The 24,026-nt window shown below is 39.4% G+C and overlaps 1 protein-coding gene across 1 annotated transcript in view; it reads right to left on the reverse strand.

Annotated features, from left to right (window-relative positions):
• The window catches only part of NEK10 (NIMA related kinase 10), a 311,866-nt gene that overhangs the window by 284,926 nt on the left and 2,914 nt on the right, over positions 1-24,026 (reverse strand). The window contains exons 2-4 of the mRNA XM_029243936.1: positions 23,959-24,025; positions 12,823-12,946; positions 12,350-12,410 (exon numbers count right to left, since the gene is read on the reverse strand). Coding sequence (XP_029099769.1) covers positions 12,350-12,410; positions 12,823-12,896 — 135 coding nt within the window. The 5' untranslated portion in view covers positions 12,897-12,946; positions 23,959-24,025. The remainder of the gene's footprint in view (positions 1-12,349; positions 12,411-12,822; positions 12,947-23,958; position 24,026) is intronic.

Below are 24,026 nucleotides of genomic sequence, written 5' to 3' on the forward strand. Positions count from 1 at the left end.
GACTGTCCTGTGTTACTCAGGACGTGGAATGACGCAGAAAACAAGAAATAGGTTTTCCAGGCCCAAGGGCTCTCAAACCCCCTTGCCGTCACCACAACTGCCAGAATAGTGACTGCCAAAGAGAAGGTAGCCAGCACAGAGAGAACAAGCCCAGTGCACTCCAGGGAGAGGGCAGAAAGCGGCAGCAGCTTGCAGCCATTCCCTTCGGCAGCAGCACGGGCAGCTGGTGTTGGGAATCCACTCATGCACACGCAGTGGATGAGAAAGACTTGACATCTATAGTTGCAAAGACCAGGAACTTAACAGGAGAATCAATAAGCAACCAGCCTTCTTCAGATAAAAGTAACGTGAGTTTGAAACCCAGTTCAAAGCTTAGAGCCTTTTCTCTTGGCTCCCCAGTCCCTTAGGCTCTTTGTGAATCCTTTATCTACCACATAAGTAGGTCCAGTGAAATCTCACCATCTGAAATAGCCACAGTCGGGGTATCCAGAGTGAAGAGGCCAGGTAAGCAGCCCCTTACAGACTTCTGTCATGTTAAGCCATTAGTTCTGTTAAGATACACTACATCCGATGGGTTATTTTGGGCAACTCAAAATCTGGATTTTCAGCATAACACAAATTCATATAGATAATTTAAAAGTGTGTCCCTTCCTACAAATGACAGACTTATAGACTCTCAGATTGTAAAACTTCCTCGGAAGGCATAGGATCCAGCCCGCAATCATCATCACCATCATCACCACCATAATCATAATGATGATCATCACGATCGCCATCATGATTGTCATCATCACCATCAACACAGATAACACTTGTGTGGTAGTTACCACATGCCAGGCACTGTTCTAAGTGTTTTGCAGGTTTAAATCTATTTAATCCTCATAACGACCGTATGAGGTAAATACCATTTTATGATGAGAGGACTAAGGCACAGAGGGCTAAGTGACTTAGGGTCCATAGTTCACAAGGGGCACAGCTGGGATTCAAATCCAGACAATCGCCCTTCCTCTCCAGCACTCTCAATCCTCCAGCATCTCTGATGTATCGTCAATGATGAGAAACACTATCTTGAGTCAGCCCATTTGCTTTTCAGAGTCCTACTCTTGCCCAAGTTTTCCTTCAGGCTGAGATGAAAATCTGTCCCCCTGTGTTCTTTCCCTGTCTTTCAGCCCAGCGTCATCTCCTTTTACAATGTTAGATTTGACTGTAAGTCCACATAAAATAAATAAACAAAAAATTGGGGTGAATAAAAACAACTCCCCAAGTTGTAGGTGCATTAAACTGGTCACCCATCCCAGAAAGCATGCAGTGTAAGCATGCATCCACTCCTGCCCAGGAGCATGCTGCGGACACAGCTGCTGACCACTTTTCAGGGCTCAGCACACACAGCTCCTGGAGATCGCCTGCCCCAGCCTCCCTGGTGGAGCCAGTCACTGCCTCCCCAGTGGCATTACTGTGCCAATCTCTCTTACAGCACTTATCACAATCCCATACTACGTCTGCACGACACATCAGCCTTTCCCCCTGAATTTGGCCACCCTGAGGGCAGCATCACATCTGTCTGTCTTTCTGTTCTTAGCACCTCTCACAGATCCAATGGGAATGGGATACCTACTTTACCTACTGTGGAATGGGAAGTTCACTTCATCCCCAGTCTCTTTGCTAAACTGATTCATCTCCAGACAAGTTCATTCGCTCAGCGCGTGTGTTGCAGACACATCACTTGCCAGATGTGTGAGACACTGGGTATATAGTAAGGACAGCCACAGCCTCTTCCTTCTCAAAAAGTTTACAGCCCAATGGGGGGGTCGGGGGTCATCTAGCAGTAGAACACACAGCAAAATGAGTGAACAAGGGTTTGTTGTGGTAGAAAGTAAAAGAGAGATAGGGTGGGTCCCGGACCAGGATGCCTGGAATATTCCAGAGTATTCCAGGCAGATTTTTGCACAGGCTGGAAGGTAGAGAAAAACTACATGTGTTCTAGAAAGTGGCAGGTCTCTGAGCAGCTTGAGTAGCATGAGTGGAAAGGAAAGAGACTAGAGATTCAAGTGAAGGACCTTCCTAAAAATTTGATCATGTCACTTCTGCCTGGAAATTTCAACCTTCTCTGTTGCTTATGTGATAGATACAAAATTTGTAGATAGGCCTTCAGACATTGCACAGTTTCTTACAGCTTTATTTATCACTACTTTCAACAGAAATGTCTAGTCACCATTTTGCTTCAGTGCATGTTATTTTCTTTCCTTCAGATATTTGATTATTTTACTCGCTTCACCCAGAATGTCTTTCCCATCAATTCCACCAGAGGACAGCCAGCCCATTTCCCAAGAACCATGTCCTTTCCTGTGACTTGAGCTAAAAGTGGCCTCCTCATCCTCCTCAGAATCTGCCCAGCCACTGCCCATGCCTCTCCTACAGGATTCAAGTGTCCACTGGCCGTGGAAACCATAACTGCCGTTCCTAGTCCTGGTGTCTCAGAGCACAACAGTGCCTTAGACTTTTTCTTTCCACAGCATCTATCAAGACCTCTTTTATTTCAAGGCAAGTAATGGGCCTGTAATGAATTATTTTTCTATCTTTCTTTCATCTGTTTTTTTTCCTAATTGCAAACCAATTTCTCAGCTCCCTATGGTTTTAAATGTAGGAAAAAAATTTAATTCCAGCTCAAGGCAAATTATTTCAAGACTTGTGAAAATCTCTGGTGAAACCTCCAACCAACTTTATGATTTTACTTTGCTTCAACAACCCTGGGGCAATTCTTTTTCTTGAAGTATTTGGTTTTACTGGATTATGATTATTCTTACCCTGCTTACGATGAAAGGGCTCCTCTGCCTCAGTGTGTCTCTGTCCCCATTTCTGTGACAACAGAACTGTCCTCAGAACAGCAGTCTCTAAGATGGTGAAGCAAGGTACGCAGAGACTCACAGAGCAAACGGGATGAGGGCGAAAGTAGAATACGGGAACAGACGCAACAATGGGGAAGGGCTTGGCTCATTAGAAATTCAGATGAAGGACATCCAGTTCTTGTAATACTCTGCCCAAACCCACAAAGTACACTTCCCTCTGCAACTGCTTAATTAGCCATCTTGGTTCATTTTCAAGTGACAGGTCAGTTCTTGTTAGAACAGAAATTCAGGTGAGTGGGCCTTAATCCCCAGGCTTCCCTTTTCAAACTGACTGCTAAAAATCTTAGAGCCTAATGTGTGGCCAACTTGCATATTTTGATGGTCATTTCCTCTGGACTCTGAGTCTACTTTGTTCCCAAACCTTGCTTTTCTTTTATGATAATCTGAGTACTTTACATATCTTCATAAGCCACCTTACACTCTTTCTGGAGCAATCAAGATATAAACAAATTCTTGATTTATCCTCTCCAATATCTTTCTTCTCCTATAAATGTCTCCGCATTATTTTACAGAAAGGAGAATAGGGTGTTTAGAATAACATTTATTATTTCAAAATCATAAATGCGTGAAAGTTTTATAAACAGAATTAAGAATGAATTTTGTCACCCTCAAGATATTTATATAAATGAGCAGTTATTTTCATTTTTTTCTTAGAACTATGCACTCTCTGAATAATTCAAGCATTGCAAACATGCATTTTTGAACGTATGAAATATTTTACAAAAAGATATGCCATGTGAACTTTTCAGACAACAGATTGCAAATTCTAAAATTGGTTAAAGGTGGCAAAACTCTTAAACTTACTTTAAGTCTGCCAGGTGTTAGCAAGGGAGTGGTGTTGAGAGAAGGCACAACAGATCCAGTGATCATGGACTTCAAAACTGGACAAGCAGAGCCCAAACCCACCACTGGTGTCTCTTTTACACTAGCCAGGTGGTTATACGTATCCATGAGGTCATCTAATTTTTAAGTTACAATTCAATTTGGTGAAAACTGATCAAGAGCTCACCGAATAGAGGATACGGTGAACTGGAAGCAAAAGTCAAAGCTGGAAACGTATAATCTCTCAGGAAATTAGAAATGTAGACAAGTCTTTCCAAAGCACAGAAAAAAATAATGCTATAATGTTGAAAGAAGGTACTTTGGGAAGAAAGGGATCATTTCTGGAATGGAAGATAAAGGAAAGCTTTTTTATGGAGGTGCTATCATTAGATCTTGGCCCTGGAAATAGGTAAGATTTTATAGAAAAGAAACTTGCGAGAAAGACAAATTTGAGAAAAAGCAAAAAGTAGAAATATTTGACATTCTGGTTACATCTTAGGATGTACAGTGAGAAAGAATGGAAACTGTTGATACAACCAAATCTGTATGCTGAGTCACTGTGCTTCCTTTACTAAGAAACAGTGAACTTGATGTGTGGCACCCACTCATGACTACCAGTGAGCAGTGGGCCAGGAAGACCGTTTTAGCCGTGTGGAGACGGACAAAGAGTAAGTGATGCTGAAATAGGCAGATGAGAAGAAAAGAGTTCCTGGGGTTATAGGCTTAAAAACAGAGAAGAAGGAGAAAAATATTTTAAGGCCATGTTTTCTTCAAATCAATGCTTATCCAGCTATTTTTTGAATTTAACTTCCCAAGTCATTTAAAAGACATCTCAGTGGTTAGAGGCACACATTGCAAAGATGGAGTATTTGGTTAGATCTGTACCTACCATTAGTTGGCTGTATGATCTCGAGAAAGCCATTTAACTTCTCTGTGCCTCAACTGGAGAAGAAGTGATGGGGTCGACCTGTGCCCCTGGGAGGAGACACAGAAGAGGAGGATAATATCACGGGTTCAGAGATCCTCCCTAGGGAGTGAGGGGTTCGAACCACATATTGGGAACACCAGACCTGGGGGCCGACACTGGAAAGATGAGTCCCCTTAGCTGATTTGAAAACCAGTGGGACTTACAGGAGGGCTGTAAGAAACCAAGACTCTGCCCATGAAGAGCATTCACACGCTTGATTACTCATGGGAACAAGGCAGAGGAAGCAGACTGAAACTGCCTGTGGCTCCGGCTGGTTTCCCGCGACCACCCCAGCGCACGCCCCAGCCCATGCTGCATGCCTGCTCTGGCCCCTCTAGATCCAGCACAGTCCCCCACTAGAGTGAAGGCCACCATAGCTGAGGAGGGTTCACACTTGGAGGGGGACAGAGCCAGCTTGGACCCAGCACAGCATCCAAACAGAGTGAGGGTGGCCTTTACTGGCTTTCACAGAGGCTGTGGGTCTAACTTAGACCCAACCCTCAGGGCTTCTGCTCCAGCAACTCGGGCCCCACCTTGCCCCTGATAGAGCAGTGATGGCCACTAAGTACAGGAGAAGCCCTGGTTCACACCTGGCTCTGGCTCTATCCCCTCTGTCTTCAGCCCCACCTCCAACCATAGTGAGAGCTGCCAGCACACTCTGGGGGAAGACATGACCTCGGGCTCACGTCAGATCCAGCTCTCCCACCAAAGCCACTGGGCACACACAGACTGCATAGGTATGCTCCCACACAAGGACATGACTTCAAGACCGGATTAGGTAACTGTTTCACGTAATTGCACAGAGACAAAGAAAGTTAAGCAAAATAAGAAGACAGAAGAATTTGTTCCAAATGAAAGAAGAAGAAAAAAAAACCTGAAAAAAACACAACTAATGAAACAGAGATAAATAATTTTTACCAGGTAAAGAGTTCAAAGCATTATTAATGAGAATGCTAACTGAACATGGGTAAAGAATAGATGAACACAGTGAGTATTTTAACAAAAAAACTAGAAAATATAAAACAGAACCAGTCAGAGCTGAAGACTACAATACCTGAAATGAAAAACACAATACAAGTAATAAACCACAGACTAGACAATACACAGGAATGTATAAGTGATCTGGAAGATAGAATAATAGAAACCACTCAATCAGAACAGCAAAAAGTAAAGCAAATTTAAAAAGTGACAACTGAATAAGGGACCTCTAGGACAAACATCAAGCATACTAACATCCTCATTATAGAGATTCCAGGAGACGAGCGAGAGACAGGGGTCAAAAATGTATTTGATAAAATTCTGGCTGAAAACTTCCCAAACCTTTCGAAAGAACAGATATCCAGGTATGAGAAGCACAGAGGGTCCCAAACAAGATGAACCCAAAGAGACCCACACCAAGGTATATCATAATTAAAATGACAAAAGTTCAAGAGAAAGAGAGAATTCAAAAGGCAGCAAGAGAAAAATACAGTCACATACAAGGGAACTCCCATAAGGCTATCAGCTGATTTTTCTGCAGAAACTTTGCAGGCCAGGAGGGAGTGGCAGATATATTTAAAGAGCTGAAAGTAGAAAAATCTAAAACCTAGGATACTCTAACCAGCAAGGTTATTATTCATGATTGAAGGAGAGATAAAGAGCTTTTCAGACAAGCAAAAATTAACAGAGTTCATCAGTACTAAAATGACCCTACAAGAAGCGTTAAAGGGTCTTCTTTAAGTGGCAAAGAAAAGGCTACAACAAGAAGTAAGAATTTAGAGGAAAGAAAAAAATTCCACTAGTAAAGGCAAATATATGGTATAGGCTGTGGATCAACCACTTAAATAAGCTAGTAGAAAGATTTGAAAAAAGTTGTATAATCAACTATAACTACAACAAACTGTTAAGGGATAAACATGAAGATGACATCAAAAAGACGTAACATGGGGGAGGGGAGTAAAAAATGTAGATCTTTTAGAATATGTTTCAACTTAAATAATTATCAGTTTAAAACAAGTAGATATAGTTATAAGTCAACATATATGTAAACCCCATGGTAACCACAAATCAAAAACCTACAATAGGTACACAAAAACAAGAGAGAAAGTAACACAAATATACTACTAAAGAAAATCATCAAACTATAGGGAAAGAAACAAAAAGAAGAACAGAGAAGAACTACCAAAACAACCAGCAAACAATGAACAAAATGGCAATAAGTACACACCTATCAATAATCACTTTAAAAGTCAATGGATTAAGTGCCCCAACCAAAAGACATATGGTGGCTGACAGGATAAAAAACCAAGACCCATCTATATGCTGCTTAATGAAGAAATGCACGTCAGAGCTACAGACACCAACAGACTGAAAGTGAAGGGATGGAAAAAAATATTTCATGCAAATTGAAACGACAAGAAAGCTGGTGTAGCAACACTCATATCAGACAGAGTAGACTTTAAAACGAAGTCTACAACAAAAGACAAAGAAGAGCATTATGATAAAGGGATCAATACAAGAAATGGATAAAAATTCATTAACACATATGTACCTATTATAGATGCACATAAATATATAAAGCAAATACTAACAGACATAAAAGGAGAAGTTAACAGTAACAGTAAGGGACTGTATTACTGTACAGTGGGGACTTTAACACCCCACTTACATCAATGGACAGATCATCCAGAGAGAAAATCAATAAGGAAACAGTGGTCTTAATCACACATTAGATCAGTTGGACTTAATAGATATATAAAGGACATTTCATCCAAAAACAGTAGAATATATGTTATTTTCAACTACACATGGGACATTCTCCAGGATAGATCACATGCTAAGCCACAAAACAAGTCTCAACGAATTGAAGAGGATAGAAATTATATCAAGCATTTTTTCTAACCACAATGGTTTGAAACTAGATATCAATTACAGGAATAAAAATAGAAAAACGAACACTGGAGAGTAAACAACATGTTACTAAAAAAATCAATGGGTCACTAAAAAAAAAAAAAAAAATCAGGGCTTCCCTGGTGGCGCAGTGGTTGAGAGTCCACCTGCCGATGCAGGGGACGTGGGTTCGTGCCTCGGTCCGGGAAGATCCCACATGACGTGGAGCAGCTAGGCCTATGAGCCATGGCCACTGAGCCTGCGTGTCCGGAGCCTGTGCTCCGCAATGGGAGAGGCCACAACGGTGAGAGGCCCGCATACTGCAAAAAAAAAAATCAGAGGAAATTAGAAAATACCTTGAGATAAATGAAAATAAAACACAATTTTCTAAAATCTATATAGGATACAGCAAAAGCAGTTTGAAGAGGGAAGTTTATAGTGATACAGGCCTATCTCAAGAAACAAGAAAAACCCAGATAAACTACCTAATCATTCATCTATAGGAATTAGAAAAAGAAGAAGAAACAAGGCCCAAAGTCAGCAGAAGGAAGGAAATAATAAAGATCAGAGAGAAAATTAATAAAATAGTGACCAAAAAACAATAGAAAACATCAATGAATCCAATGCTGCTTTTTTTTTTGAAAAGACAAAATTGATAAGCCTTTAGCCAGACTCATCAAGAAAAAAAGAGAGAGGATTCAAATAAACAAAATAAGAAGTGAAAGAGGAGGAATAACAACCAATATCAAAGAGATACAAAAAATCTAAAGAGAATACTTCAGTTATATGCAAACAAATTGGAAAACCTAGAAGAAATGGATATATTTCTAGAAATATACAATCTTCTAAGACCAATGAGGAGGAAATTGACAACCTGAACATACAGAACACTAGTAGTGAAATTGAATTAGTAGTTTAAACAATTCTCTGCCAACAAAAGTCCAGGACAAAACAGGTTCACAAGGGAATTCTACCAAACTTTCAAAGAAGAGCTAATGCCTATCCTTTTCAATCTACTACCAAAGATTGAAGAGGAGGGAACACTCCCAAATTCATTTTACAAGGCCATCATTATTCTGATTCCAAAACCAGACAGAGACACTACAAAAAAAGAAACTTACAGGCCAATATTTCTGATGAACATAAATGCAAAAATTCTCAACAAAACACTAGCAAACCAAATTCAATAATACATAAAAGGGTCATACACCATGATCAACTGGGATTTATTCCAGGGTCACAAGGATATATACAAATAAACTAATGTGATACACACCATTAACAAAAGGAAGGATAAAAATCACACGATCACCTCAATAGACTCAGAGAAAGCATCTGACAAAATTCAACATCCATTCATGATAAAAACTCTTATCAAAGTTGGTATAGGGAACATATCTCAACATAATAAGGATCATATATGACAAATCCACACCTAACATCATACTCAATGGTGAAAAGCTGAAAGCTTTTCCTCTAAAATCACAAACAAGACAAAGATGTCCACTCTCCTCACATGCATTTAACACAGTATTAGAAGTTCTAGCCACAGCAATCAAACAAGAAAAAGAAATAAAAGGCATCCCAATTGGAAGGGAAGAAGTAAAACTGTCAGTAGTTTCAGAAAACATGATACTATATACATAAAACCCTACAGTCTCCAACCAAAAACTATTAGAACTAATAAATGAACTCAGTAAAGTTGCAAGATACAAGATTAATATACAAAAAAATGTTGCTTTTCCATACACTAATAATGAACTATCAGAAAGAGAAAGCAAGAAAACAATCCCATTTATAATTGCATCCAAAAGAATAAAATACATAGAAATAAACTTAACTGAGGAGGTAAAAGACTTATACTCTAAAAACTATACGACATTGACACGGGGAGGGGGAAGGGTAAGCTGGGACAAAGTGAGAGAGTGGCATGGACATATATACACTACCAAACATAAAATAGATAGCTGGTGGGAAGCAGCCGCATAGCACAGGGAGATCAGCTCGGTGCTTTGTGACCACCTGGAGGGGTGGGATGGGGAGGGTGGGAGTGGGGGAGATGCGGGAGGGGGGAGATGTGGGGACATATGTATGTGTATGGCTGATTCACTTTGTTATGGAGCAGAGACTGAAACACCATTGTAAAGAAATTATACTCTAATAAAGATGTTAAAAAAACAACAACAACTATATGACACTGATGAAGGAAATTGAAGACACCACAAAGAAATGGAAAGATATCCTTTGTTTGTGGATTGTAAGAATTAATATCATTAAAATGTCCATACTACCCAAGCAATCTACAGAGTTAGTGGAATCCCTATCAAAACACCTATGATATTTTTCACAGAGCTAGAACAAATAATCCTAAAATTTTTATGGAACCACAAAAGACCCTGGATAGCCAAAGCAATCTTGAGAAAAAAGAACAAAGCTGGAGGGATCAAACTCCTTGACTTCAAACTGTACTACAAAGCTACAAGTGATCAAAACAGTATGGTATTGGCACCAAAAAAGACACATAGATCAAGAGCCCAGAAAAGAACCCACAAACTTATGGTCAGTTAATCTATGACAAAGGAGGCAAGAATATACAATGGGGAAAAGACAGTCTCTTCAATAAGTGGTGCTGGGAAAACTGAACAGGTACATGTAAAAGAATGAAATTAGAACATTTTCTCACACTATATACAAAAACAAACTCAAAATGGATCAAAGACCCAAATGTAAGACTGGAAACCATAAAACTCCTAGAAGAAAACATTCCTTGACATAACCTGTAGCAATATTTTTTTGGTTCTGTCTCCTAAAGCAAAGGAAACAAAAGCAAAACTAAACAAATGGGATATAATTAAACTTAAAAGCTTTTGTATAGCAAAGAAACCATCAACGTAATGAAAAGACAACCTACTGAATGGGAGAAAATATTCACAAATGATGATGACCAGTAAGGGGTTAATATCTAAAATATATAAATAGCTAATACAACTCAATATCAAAAAAACAAACAATCTGATTAAAAAATGGGCAGAAGACCTGAATAGACATTTTTGCAAAGAAGACATACAGATGGCCAACAGGGACATGAAAAGATGCTCAACCTTGCTAATCATCAGGGAAATGCAAATCAAAACCACAATGAGATATCACCTCACACCCATCAGAATGGCTCTCATCACAAAGACAACAAGTAACAAACGTTGGCAAGGATGTGGAGAAAAGGGAACACTGCTGGTGGGAATGTAAACTGGTACAGCCACTATGGAAAACAGTATGGAGGTTCCTCAAAAAACTAAAGGTAGAACTACCATATGATCCAGTAATTCCACTCCTGGGTATATATCCAAGGAAAACAAAAACACTAATTTGAAAAGTTACGTGCACCCTAATGTTCATAGCAGTATTATTTACAGTAGCCATAATATGGAAGCAACCTAAATGCCCATCAACAGATTTATGTAGATGATATACATATCACACATATATATCACACACACACACACAATGGAATTCACTCAGCTATAAAAGAGAATGAAATATTGCCATTTGCAACAATATGGTTGGACCTAGAAATTATTAACCTTAGTGAAATAAATCAGAGAAAGACAAATCCTGTATGTTATCACTTATATGCGGAATCTAAAAAATAAACAAACGAATATGTATAACAAAACAGAAACAGACTCACAGAGAATAAACTAGTGGTTACCAGAGGGGAAAGGGAAGTGAGGAGGGGTGATATAGGGGTAGGGGATTAAGAGGTACAAACTACTATGTATAAAATAAATAAGCTACAAGGATATATTGTACAGCACAGGGAACATAGTCAATATTTTACAATAACTATAAATGGAGTATAATCTTAAAAAGATTTAATCATTATGTTGTACCACTGAAACTAATATAATATTGTAAATCAACTATACTTCAATTAAAAAAAAAGTTGTAAATGCTGTAGTTCTCTGGTAAGTTTAGTAGATATAGCAAAAGCCAGTAGGGCTGTATTACCACATGAGCTCATAAACAAATTTACTTAACAAGTATACCACAGTTGACTTTGGAGTCTGGCTCCCGGGGTTCAAATCCCATCCCTGCCATTTACTAATTTACTGTGCTAAATAAGCTGTCTTCATTATTATTAGCGTTTCTGTGTTATTCCCTAAACCTCCATGGATAGCCTCTAATCTCTTGACTCTCTAAAGTCTGACAGAAGCTAAACCAAAAAGAAACATTTAGAGATAAATTCAAGCAGCAGTACCATTCTTTCTCTGTCTATTAAAAAACATAAAAATGCTATTGTAAAAATAGCCAAAACTCACTCCTTCCTTTCCCCTGTTTTTGGTGAGATATAATTTGCAGCAAGCATCAAAAGTGGTGCTGTAGCAAGTGGGCAGCCTGAGAAGTGGGGAAGCAGAGACGAAGGGAAAGGTGATGAACAGTGTTTTGGAGAAATCAACTTCCCTAGAGCTCTGCAGTGTCAAACACTGGGCATTCAAAAGAAGAGAGCTGTTTCTATACTGAAATGCTTTTGCTGATTAGGACACATGGCACTGAACAGAGGATAAAGCGGGCCCCAGGCATGAGAGCAAAAGAATGAAAAGGCTGTGGATACAGAGTCTTGCATCCTGAACCTGAACCAGGTATGAAAGAAACAGCTAGAAGAAAGACAAAACATAAGAAAGAACAAAGAAAAATAGACTTATCGTTCACGTGATGTTAAATGGATCCCTTTGGAAACATGTGATTTCTCTGTCGTTAACAGACGCACATTCTTTGAAAACACTACCTGTTGTTTGCTTGACTGAACGTTCAAAAGGCACAGAAGTCTTTTAAGATCTGAATAGTCCCTAGGAGAAAGAATAACACAAGGGGATATGGGGATATGTGTATACATATAGCTGATTCACTTTGTTATACAGCAGAAACTAACATGACATTGTAAAGCAATTATACTCCAATAAAGATGTTAAAAATAAAAAAAAGAATAACACAGTGTCAACCAACAGAAGACTCCAGGTGAACTAGTCATGTTACCCACTAGTAACATGGAACACTGCTACTTGGAGGCCTGCTTTTATAGACTGAAACACATACATGCTAAACGTTTCTGTAGAACTCTAGAAATGCACAAACATTTCAGTAAACACTACCCCAGAGCAGCAGTTGTCAAGGATCTACTCTATTTCTCAAAAAGCCATTAAATCTGGTTGCTGGCCACTGCCTGAGTTAATAATTAGCAAAGACTCAGAAGGGAGTTACCTGGTGATGATTCCTTGTTGTTTTTTATCGGTTGATTTTTCTGTGGTCTTCACTTTTTTGTCTTGATCAGGCATTGTAAAACATCAATGCCCCAGAATTAACATCACATTCCTTTCAAAGTAAACTAGAAGGAAAAACTTTAGTTGGGTTATGTGCTCCAACATATTCTCAATTAATGCAGGCAAAATTCACTTATAACATTTATTTAAATATGCACAAACTAACATTTATTTGTAATATAGCAATATAAATGCTAATATGAATAATAACATTTACTGTTTATCATTCAAAGGCCTTTGGATACATTTAGGGCATAGCTTATAATTATAGTAGTACTTTAGCCTATATTTTCTGAGTCATTCTTGATTTCAAATATTCTGACCCATTACCCCAACAAGTATTGTTCTGCTTGTCAGGAAAAGTGCCCCAATTTGGGGTTTCCAAAATATACATAAGCAAATACCTGAAGTCCAACTGACACTTTTATGCCATCTTACTTGTCTTTCTTGGCAAGTTTCCTTAACAGTAGAGTACGCTGCTACTTCGGGGAGTTCCTCTCTCATCGTGGTCATGCCCCTAAAAATCCCAGAGGAAGCTCCACCCACTTGCAAATAAGCATTACAGTGTCAAGGGCAACACACAAAATGTCCTTGGGTTTCCAGAATTCCTAAAGTTTTTAAGCTGAATCCCCATGTGAGTCAACTCTAGTCATAACCTCTTCCGCAAGAACTGGGTCAGTCTTGCACAGCCCCTGGACTCACTCAAACATCCTGTTAAAAATAAGACAATGGGCGCATTGTTTTAGACAATGGAGTTGTTTATGCTAATCCCTGGGTCACTAAACTTAACTTAATTACAGTTTTGTCTCTCCCAGAAATGGGAACTTAAACTAGCCAATCAGGAATCTCCTGATCAGCACTAGTTAGGCAAGCTGCCTGATAAAACCCTCTATCCTCTTTAGGAAAAGTAACCTTGCAATAACCAATCCGTTTTTTGCCTAACTCCTAATGAAGAATAACTTCCTCATTCCTGCCCTCTTCTGCCTAGAAAAGTCTTTCATTTGTACAGTTCCTCAGAGCTCCTTTCCATCTGCTAGATTGAATGCTGACCATTCATGACTCACTGAATAAAGCCAATAAGATCTTTAAAATGTACTCAGTTGAATTTTGTTTTTTAACAATCCAGACAGTGAGGCTGCCAGCCTGGGAACACAACCCAATAGGCATCTCAGTCTTCTGAATTAGGCTTTGTAGTCATTATGGTTGGTCACCCTTCCTAGGATAAATTTTAATACTATTTCCCACTCCTACTCAAAAGGTTATTATGAGTTCACTAATGGAGAACAATTTATTTGTTTACCCTTTCCTTAATCAATTTCTGACTAAATTGTTTTAGAATAGAAACAAAAAGAAAGTTGAAGATACTCATACTTTCAATTACATAGCAAATACAAAATTAAATGTACTATTGGTTTAATTCTTGACTGGATGTAAAATTTTCCAGTTGCGCTTCAATGCTACTGCTTGACTTCAGAGTGTTTTTCAGGCATGAAAAATCATGCATTATTGTCCTACAGTTCCATGCCTCAATGTATTATGAAATTGATGGTCAAAATCCAAGTGTTTCAGAGGTATTTAGAGGCAAAAGAAATGTGCCAATGGGTATTTTACTGCAACAGAATCTAGTGAAATTTAATTTTGCGAAATGAACAAACACAGTTTATCTAAGGATTTAAAAACTATTTTCCCAATATTGTTGTCATACTTGTGACAAATAGTTGAGCTGGAACTAAAAGCTGAAAAGCAAGGCTCTCATCACAGATGCACACCAAGAAAAGCACAATATCAATATTTTAGGATTGTGCCCAGGACCTAGCACCATGGCTTCATTCCTTCAAGAAATATTTATTGAATGCTTACTATGTCCAATCTCAGACAGAAAACTACTAAAGATAAAAGAGGATATCCCAGATATAGGATTCTACTACAAGCAAAGAAAAACCCACTTAGGAACTTTAAACTATGTTTTGTGAGATATTCAGATAGAGAGATGATTTAGCATCTGTTTAAAGGAAAGAAAGAAAAAAGGAAGGAACAAAGGGAGGAGTAGGGAGGAAAAGAGGAAGAATGAATGATCTGTACATAATTTTTCAAAAGCAAGAGATCCAAGTGCTTTTCATATATAGATATTAAAATGCCCCAAAAGTTCTAAAATAAATGGAAATCCAGTCAAAATAAATATAATCTAACTTTACTTTTCCCTGAAGAACAGAGGGAAAATTCCACATAGACACACTGGCCTGTCAGCTTCAAATTCTGCTCAAACCATAGCTCCAGACCATTTTAGAAACAGGGACGTGAAAGTCACAGTGATTAGTACATGAAAATGTGTGGAAAAGCTCACAGGCTTCTGATGCTAGATGATATCTCCCACAATCAAACCCTACTAAACACTCTGTCTTATTCCCTTGTTTAATCTCTGTAATTTTATTGACCCAGTGTGTGAACAGGAAATAATCCTCTAATAGTTTTATCAGTTTAAGATTAGCTTCTACTCTGTGAGCTGGAAGAGTGAAAATAGATAACTCTCTGGAAATGTTTCACTTAATTGAACAGTAAACAAATTCACCAGAATCAGAAGAAATAGGCAATTGCCTTTAGGATAAAAAACAAAATCCTTTCCACTTGATGGCTGTTAAAATGGAAACTGTTCCAAAAAAAAAAAAAAAAAACTTCAAGAACTTGGGAATACTATAAAATATTTAATTTAATCCCATCTTTAATTAACAAAAATGATAACACTATACCAAAGGCTATAATTCAAAACTGGTGGGTGGCAGGGAGGGCAGTTCATCTCTTAAGTCATTTCCTAGAAGCAAACAACTTTCTGAGGAAGTGTTCCTCAGAGGGCAAGTGAGGGCAAGAGCCGTGCAGGTAGAGTTTGCCTCAGAGCCAGTGTCCAAACTTGAGGGAAGGAGTGGTTGGTAAAGGGCCCTGAGGGAGGTCCTAGCCCCTCAGGTGTAAGGGAGCAGGACCCTATGGGGCCTTCCTGGGGCAGACCCCTCCCCCATCCTCTGCTGTAGCTCGTCTCTGAAGTAGTATCTGATGCACATTTCCTGACTTGTTTTACAGATGCTAAAACCACCATCAAAAGGAAGAAATTAACTAGTTGATGATCCTAAGCACCTACTGGCACCTAAGGATTGATAATGTTAATACCCTGTAACCTCACCATCAACCAACCAGACAATTGTGCATGAGTGGATCATATACCCTGGGACTCCCCTCCCTCACCTGGCCTTTAAAAATGTTTTGCTGAAACACATTGGGGAGTTTAGGCTTTTTGAGCACTAGCTGCCTGGACTCCTTGCTGGCCCCTGCAATAAAGCCTGCACTTTCCTTCACCACAGCTGGGTGTCAGTAGATTGGCTTTACTGTGAGTGGACAAGCAGACCTGAGTTTGGTTCTGTGACACAGGCACTGCTGACTGGGGGCAAAGAGACTCCAGTAGCTTGAGCAGTCCTCCCAAAAAGAGACCCAGGAGCTGGCTATTAGAAGCAAAAGAACTTTGAAGCCAATACCTGGGGCACACAAACAGGCCTTAGGGATGGGGGCTCTGTGGATGCCCACATCCCCCAAGGATGAGCGTGGGTGATGGGGCTGCAAGGGCCTGGCTGCAGATGCACACAGAGCAGAGTCGAAGGCAGTTCCCTCTTGCTTTGACTCTGACTTCTCTGAGCTCTTCCATCGTCTCCCTCACCCTCAGCCCACTGCAGCTCAGCTCCTTCAGGTCACTTAGCCTCAGCTCAGATGTCACCTCCTTGCTGAGAACTACTCTGCGACCCATTCACCATCACATGCTCACACTCACCACTCTACCCTGTTTTATTTCCTTGTGGGGCTCATCAACATCAGGAGAACTCCTAGCCATTCACTGGTCTCCATGCACTTGATAATAAGCCCCATGTGGGCAGTGACTGTGTCTGCTTTATCCTCACGCACAGAACAGCAAGTGGCACAGGGTAAGCACAGCGTATGGACTCAAAAAATATTTGTGTCACAATCAGTAAGGAGTGGCTCAGGTATTTTTACCAAAGTTTGTGAATTATTTGCTTTTTAACAATTACTAATTTTGGGATTAGAACCTCCCTTGACCACCCACCATCCCCCACCCCCAACCAAGTCTGGTGCTCCTCCTCAGAGCCCACGGAAGCCTGTACTCCCCACGCTGCAAACCTGTGCAAAAAGAATGGCAATTGCCTGACGACCCCATAAAGCAGGATTGGGTCTCCTGTATTCACCAGACACATGGTAGGCAAACAATAAATATTTATTGAAAAAAATTAATGAATGGATGAATAAAAGAATTATTTTTAAAAACCAATGTCATTATTCCTTTAGTTCAAAGGTCTTTCATAAAGCTTCCTTATAAATCAAATCAATTGATAAGTATTTGTAATGCTATAATAATATTGAACACACTCAGGAATGATCTAACTTATTCAATCTTTAGGAGGAAAATTGGAGTCCTAAATAAGAAAATATTCATGAACAGTGCTTCTCAAATTATCCATAAAGTTTTTTTTTTCCAATCTATTATGGATCAACACTTTTGGTCCATATGGTATCCAGGAAAATAAGCCCATCACTGATCATGTGCTTGGATAGCACAGCAATGTCAAATTGCTATAAACATTTCTCAATGCTTGCTCTCAATTTTGTATCTCTCCCTCATGGACCAGTAACACTAGTCTGAAGATTACCTCAATAGCACTGGCCTAGGTACCTGAGGGTTCTCCTTTCAAATAACAATATTGTTTTCACAGTGACCCTAGATGACCCTCTGAGAATCACTGCCCTACGTGGAGTGCCTGAAAGGACTAACCCAGTCGTTGTCAATTCCAGGACAACCAGGGGAGGGTAAGAGTGGCTGAATGCACTATGTCCTATTTCTCTGGGGGTCTCTGTACAGTTTCATTTGAAAACAAGGTTTCACTGCTAAAAATAAAAATAGAAAACCACTCATTTTCTAACATTTATTTTACAGATGAGATGAGGCCAGAGATTATGATACTTGCTACACAAACACTTGTATTCACTTATATTCATATGGAGATTTTCCTTTGATTCTAAATGGAAAAGGTGAAATTTAGTATTTTTTCTTAAAATGGAATGGGTATAGAAGTGGAAGATTACATATAAAATACAAGTGCATATTACTTTAAGGACAGAAACATTCAGTATCTTTCCTCTGTACCTCTCAGTCATGGAACCCAAATACTATCTCAGATCAGATAGTCAAATAGTTTGGTGTTTACAGCCCTAGTCAAGTACAGGCATAATCACAGTTCTGACTCATTGTTGAATTTTTAAACCCATTTTAAAAAAGAAACTCTCGAAAGTAATTCATTCTCCTGATGTCACCTGAAATTTGGGTTAATAATAAAAGAAAGTCCCCAGAGACACACACCTCACTCAGTAATTGCAGGGTAAACACATATGACAGAGAGATTATCCATGCCATGGTAAAATTAACTGATTGTAATTAATCTAAATTGTGCAATATAAACCCACTAACTAAATAACATGGCGAGTATTTATGATATGGTTTTCAGATTCTCTGCCCAGAAATTCCTTTTTATACCACAACTGCCTTAGCTATTCGAGAGATCCTTAAATGGCCTCATCTTTTCTAAAGATAAAACAGAAAAATCATTTGATTCATTTTGGGAAATAGCTTCATATCCCACAGATATATGTTTTTCCTTCTAATCACTTAGGTTGCATCTTTGTAACTATTCCATTTTATTTACTACCTTTACTAATGGTTAAAAAAAATAAAAACAGCACTTAGAACATAATAGCAGTAAGAGTTTGGCATGACTAAGGTTAATTACCACTTTGTTACATCAGCTTTATTATTTTTGAAAAGGCACTAAAATAAAGTGTCATGAACCCTACCACGGAAGTTAGAACTTCTTGTACCAACAACAGGGAGTCCTTCTTTCCTTGGCTGAATGACAGCTAACCTCCATGTTAGATGTCAAGATGCAGTCTGTCTGTGCTCAGGTAGGTATTAAAAACTTACAGAACTTTCAGCCCCACAAATAGATGGAAATGCAAAATGAAAAATCATTACTCCAATTCCTTTAATGTAGACATATTTCCTTAAAATTCCTTTAAAATTTGAAAAAAGTGGTTAAAATAAGATATAATTTTAAATAAGATATAATTCACATAGAGCAACCAGAAATAAGGAAAATGTGTTTAAATGTATTGGTTAAATGCAACTGGACCCTGGCGTGCTTACAAATACACATCCATTCATCCTGGTTCACTCATGAGAACTAGGTAGGTGTTGTATTTTAATACCATCGTATGGTGCCGAACAAAGATGCACTTGCTACAGAACTGCCATTGGCAAAAGTGGCATCAGCCAAGGGCAAGTACTGTCATGGCCTTGCTCCCGAGTCAGCAGACTTGACACCTTCCTTATGCACACTTTATTCTTTAAACAACCTTCTATTTTCTAGTTAAACAAGCACTTGGGGGTAAAAGAATAAAACATGGTAAGAGTATTCTGACTGTCTCCCACTCATTCCCCTGAATGTTTATTGAGCACCTGCTACAGGTTAGACACTCCCTTAGGAGTTTGCCTTCATCTTCTTCTGGTGAATAGTAACCCAAGGTGGACTGAGAGTGCTGTTCCAAAGTTAACTAGAATATATGACAATAGGCACCATTATCATTTTCCTATTTTCAAGATGTATTCCCATTTTAACTCATATCTTTTGTGATAAAGGGTAATGCCTGCAGATAGGAATGGATTTCCTGGGGGCCCCCTCAACTGCCACTGCACAATATTTGTGATAGTCTGTGCTCATGCCTTGTGTGGCTGCTTACCCAAGTCTATTCGTGACAAAGGGTAGAATGAACCTAAGACCCAGGTATTAAGTAGTGATATTGTAAAGGGGAAAAAAGGTCCAGGTGGTATGAAGAAAGAATTTATGCTAACCAGTCAATGAAAATAAATAAAGTAGCACACCAAATTTCTCTTTACTCATTGACCTCCAAACATAGTAAGATTACATTCAATTCTCTGTTTCTGTGAGACAGAGAAAGGTGACAATATTTATTCATTCCTTCAAGAAACAATTTTTGATTTCCTCATATATGCCAGGCACTGAGGATACTGCACTGAATAAGACATGGTAAAAAAAAATTGCCTTCTCCCCAAAGTTAGCCATCATGGAAATAAGACATGATAATAAGTGAGTATGGATTCAGCCCAATCCCCTAGACCCTCAAAGAGTAAAGAGAACACTGGGTAAACACACTGATGTTCCTAATAATTGGTGGCACTGAATAACTTTTGTTTCATCTAATAACATTTAAGTGCATTTTTAATTTATTGTGTGCTGACTGTGCACAAGACACTACTGGATGCTGCAAAAACATCCATCCATAACTCAGCAAGCGTGGGAAATAAGAAATATGTAGGTTAAACAACATGAAACTGCGATATTGGGTCTTTAAAAAAAAAAGAACAATTTCTTATGGTTCGGCCTAATACAAGGGATTAAATAAGAACACTAGAAATGTCAAAAAGCAGAGAAAACTAGTTTCCCAAGGAGATTATAAATTGAATGAGTTTAAGGGAAAGAGAGACCACTGTGGGCTGAAGAAAGAGCCATGAAAAGGCACATGTGACAGCTGTGAAGCAGGTCTAGGAGAATGGCCGGGGCAGGGGAAGAATACTCCAGGGGATGCACAAAGGGAGGGAGGCCAGATCCTGAGAGTGGTTTGGGGAGACAGGGAGCAGATGAGCTGGGCTGGGGTTGACGGTGGCCTCCAAGGCTACGGCCAGCTCATAGAACAGAAGATCCTCAAATAATCTCAACTCAAGAAGAGCCCTTGGGCATGAACCTTGGAAAAATGACACTTCCTCTTCCTAAGGCCCTTACTCATTAGCTCACTATTTTTCTATTCAGTACAGTCCCTGTCTGCCCACTTCTCTCCATCCTCACTGCCAACACCCTCGTCCTCATCATTGCCCACCTGAACTACAGGAACCACTTCCTAAATGGACTCCCAACTTCCAGTTTCTCTCTCCTCCCAACAAGAAGAAGTCTGTTCTCCACACAGCATCAAAAGCACCCTTTTTATGGTACAAATCTGACCAATTGAGCCTTCATGGGCTTCCCATTTCTCTCGGCATAAAAACAAATGTAAGGAGGATTTGAGGTGCCATGTGAGATGAAGCCTCTGCCCGCAACAGCTCCACTCAGACCTGGGCCATGTGTCCCTGCCCCAGGCCTGCTTTTCCTGCACTCCTGCGACCTTTATTCCTAGACTCAAGGGCCAGATTAGTGCAGAAAGCCCTGGAAGGCTCATCCATCTCAACTCAAGTATTCATTCTTTAAGGAAATTTTCACTGACCTCCCTGCCTTGAAGCTCTTAATAAAGGGGCAGATTCAGGCAATAATTCAATAACTATGCATCTGTCTCCTCTAGCTTACTATAAACTAGTCAGGGATGTGGATGACAGCGAGTTTGCTCATCCCCAACATCCAGCACAGCATTGCTAGTTTATAACAAAAGAAGTATTCAATAAATGATTGATGAACGAATGAATGAATAAACAAATCCCAAGAGAAATGTGATTGGGAAGCTCCAGCTATAACTGGAGGATCATTGTTTATAGATGGAGAATAAATATTATGAAAAAAACTATCAGCAAATGATACATTTGCCCCAGCTGACCAGCATCTAGCTATTACAGAATGTTGGTTTGACAAAAATCTCTTTATAAACACAGGGAAGCCACAAGGTAAATAAGGTATTTGTGTTAAATATGGGCTACCTCCAGTATACACGATAGGACAATAACATTTCCTACAGGAATGAGTATTCACATTTATGTCAAGTGTAGCACACACACACACACACGCACATTATATGAATGCTGTGGTCTCCACTGATGAGAGCTAACAGGCTTGGGACTGTGAAGTCTTCCTGTTACATGGCTGGCATGCAGGTGAAAGAAGCAGCAGTGATGGAGTAGACCTGGTTTCTACATGCCTGCTGAGTGACCTCAAAAAGTCCCCGGGCCTCTCTGATTATTAGTTTCCTCATTTACCAAAAAATAGACATAATTATATCCCCATTATAAGATGGTAGTTGGAATTAAATAAAATAAAATGAAACTCGTTTAAAACTGTCCAGGGGAATTCCCTGGTGGTCCAGTGGTTAGGGCCCAGGTTTGATCCCTGGTTGGGGAACTAAGATTCCCACATGCCACGTGGTGTGGCACCAACAAAACAAAAAACTGTCTGTAGCTAGCTAAGTTGTTATTATGACAGCTGTTGTAAATACTATCATTGGTAATATTACTATTACTTCAGTCATGCTTATTTTAAGTCATTTGCTTATATTCACTGACTTTGGTTCACTGATGACAAATACTAGACATAAAATGAAAAAAAAGTTTTATTTTTAATGTCACAAATAGTCTTCATTTTAATTTGTTACACCTGATGTTATTTCGGGTTTACAATTATAAGCACTTTCATGTATTTGTTTAATCCTAAAACAACCCTAGGAGATGGTTGTGTTGTATCTCCAACTCACAGATGAAGGAACTGAGGTGCTGAGCTTCAGTAACTTGGCTAAGATCTCATATCTGGTAATAGTAACAATAATAAAAGCAAATGTTTACATGGGGCTTACCCTGTGCCAGCATCATTCTAATTGCTTCCATACGTTAACTAATATAATTCTCCTAACAAAGTTATAAGGCAACTACCTTTACTGTCCCCATTTCACAGATGACAGAACTGAGGCCCACAGACGTTAAGTAATTTGTCCAAGTCACAGAGCTTTAAACCTCTGGTGGCAGAGCAGGAATTTAAAGCCAGGCAGGGCCTTCCCTGTTAATTGAATGCTATACTAACTTTCACTTATTGGTGGCCTTTATCCAGCTCTCTATCTGCCTAAGTGAATTTTCTAGGTAAATGTTTATCACCTTAGTAACCAAATATTACTTCAGACACACTTTTCTCAAATTAATTAAAAATTCCCGGTCATTTATGCAAAATACACTATATACTGGGTAACTTTTTCCTGCTGGCCCAGGATCAATGTTATGGCTGCTGTGCTTTATCCATTCTGCCTCTTGTTTTTATTTCAATTTTTGTAGGAGAGTTTTTTAGTCTCTCTTCTAGATATGTGCCATTTGATTGTGATTTTGTCACTTTGACTCTCTTGAGGGTTGTGAAGCTAGACTCCCTGTCAACTATAACTATTCCTAATACAAGACTGAATAAGCTCTGAGTTGAGCCTCCCCCATGGATGTGAGTGCATGACATTTATTAATGACTGTTGCAGATTTCAGCTGAGATGAAGGGAAGTTTGACTTCTAGATATGAATGAGCAATCATTTTACAAACGAAAAACCATCTATTTTATTCAGTGCTCGTTTTCATGTTTTTTTTTAATCACACATGTCAGGCGGATATATGAGTACACATAGAGTTCACTTTCCTGTGGAAGACCAAGTCTCAAAAATGTAAGACTCATTTCCAAATCCAAGCCACATAACCTGTTCCCAAGGTGACACTTTCTATCCCCACACCCCCATCCTGCTTTATTGTTATCTCTTAACTTATTTCTCTCCCCCAGGTAAAACATAATAGAAACAGCTAACATGTACCTGGCACTTCCCATGTACCTACCATAGTTCTAGGAAATTTGTCTCTACTGATTCATGTAATACTCACAACAACTCCACTGTATATGTAAGGAAATTGAAGTGCCGAGATGAAGCAACTTGGCAGACGCCCTGTGTCCAGCAGTGGCAGAGCTGGAATTTGAACCCATGCACCTAGCATGAGTCTGAATTCTATGGACTCTGGGCTACCACCCATGGGATCCTGGGCTCTGAGGGCACAGGGACTTGGTTATGCTCCCTTCTGGACACCCAATAAACTTCTACCTCCTTTCCACCTCTCCAAGGGCTCCACTCAGTCCACTTTGACTCTGACCTCAAAGTCTGACCGGCTGAGACAGGCAGAGTGACATTCCAGGCCCTTCTTTCACTTACTTGAGACTTTACTGGTTACACTTTCTTTTGCCTCACCTTTATCTGGCAGAGCGCTCTGGATCCATCAGATGGTCAATAAGTTGTCACTGAATGAGTTTCTTACC

The sequence above is a fragment of the Monodon monoceros genome, unplaced genomic scaffold (genome assembly GCF_005190385.1).
Source record: "Monodon monoceros isolate NGI ecotype Baffin Bay Population unplaced genomic scaffold, NGI_Narwhal_1 Super_Scaffold_3, whole genome shotgun sequence".
NCBI classification, from domain to species: domain Eukaryota; kingdom Metazoa; phylum Chordata; class Mammalia; order Artiodactyla; family Monodontidae; genus Monodon; species Monodon monoceros.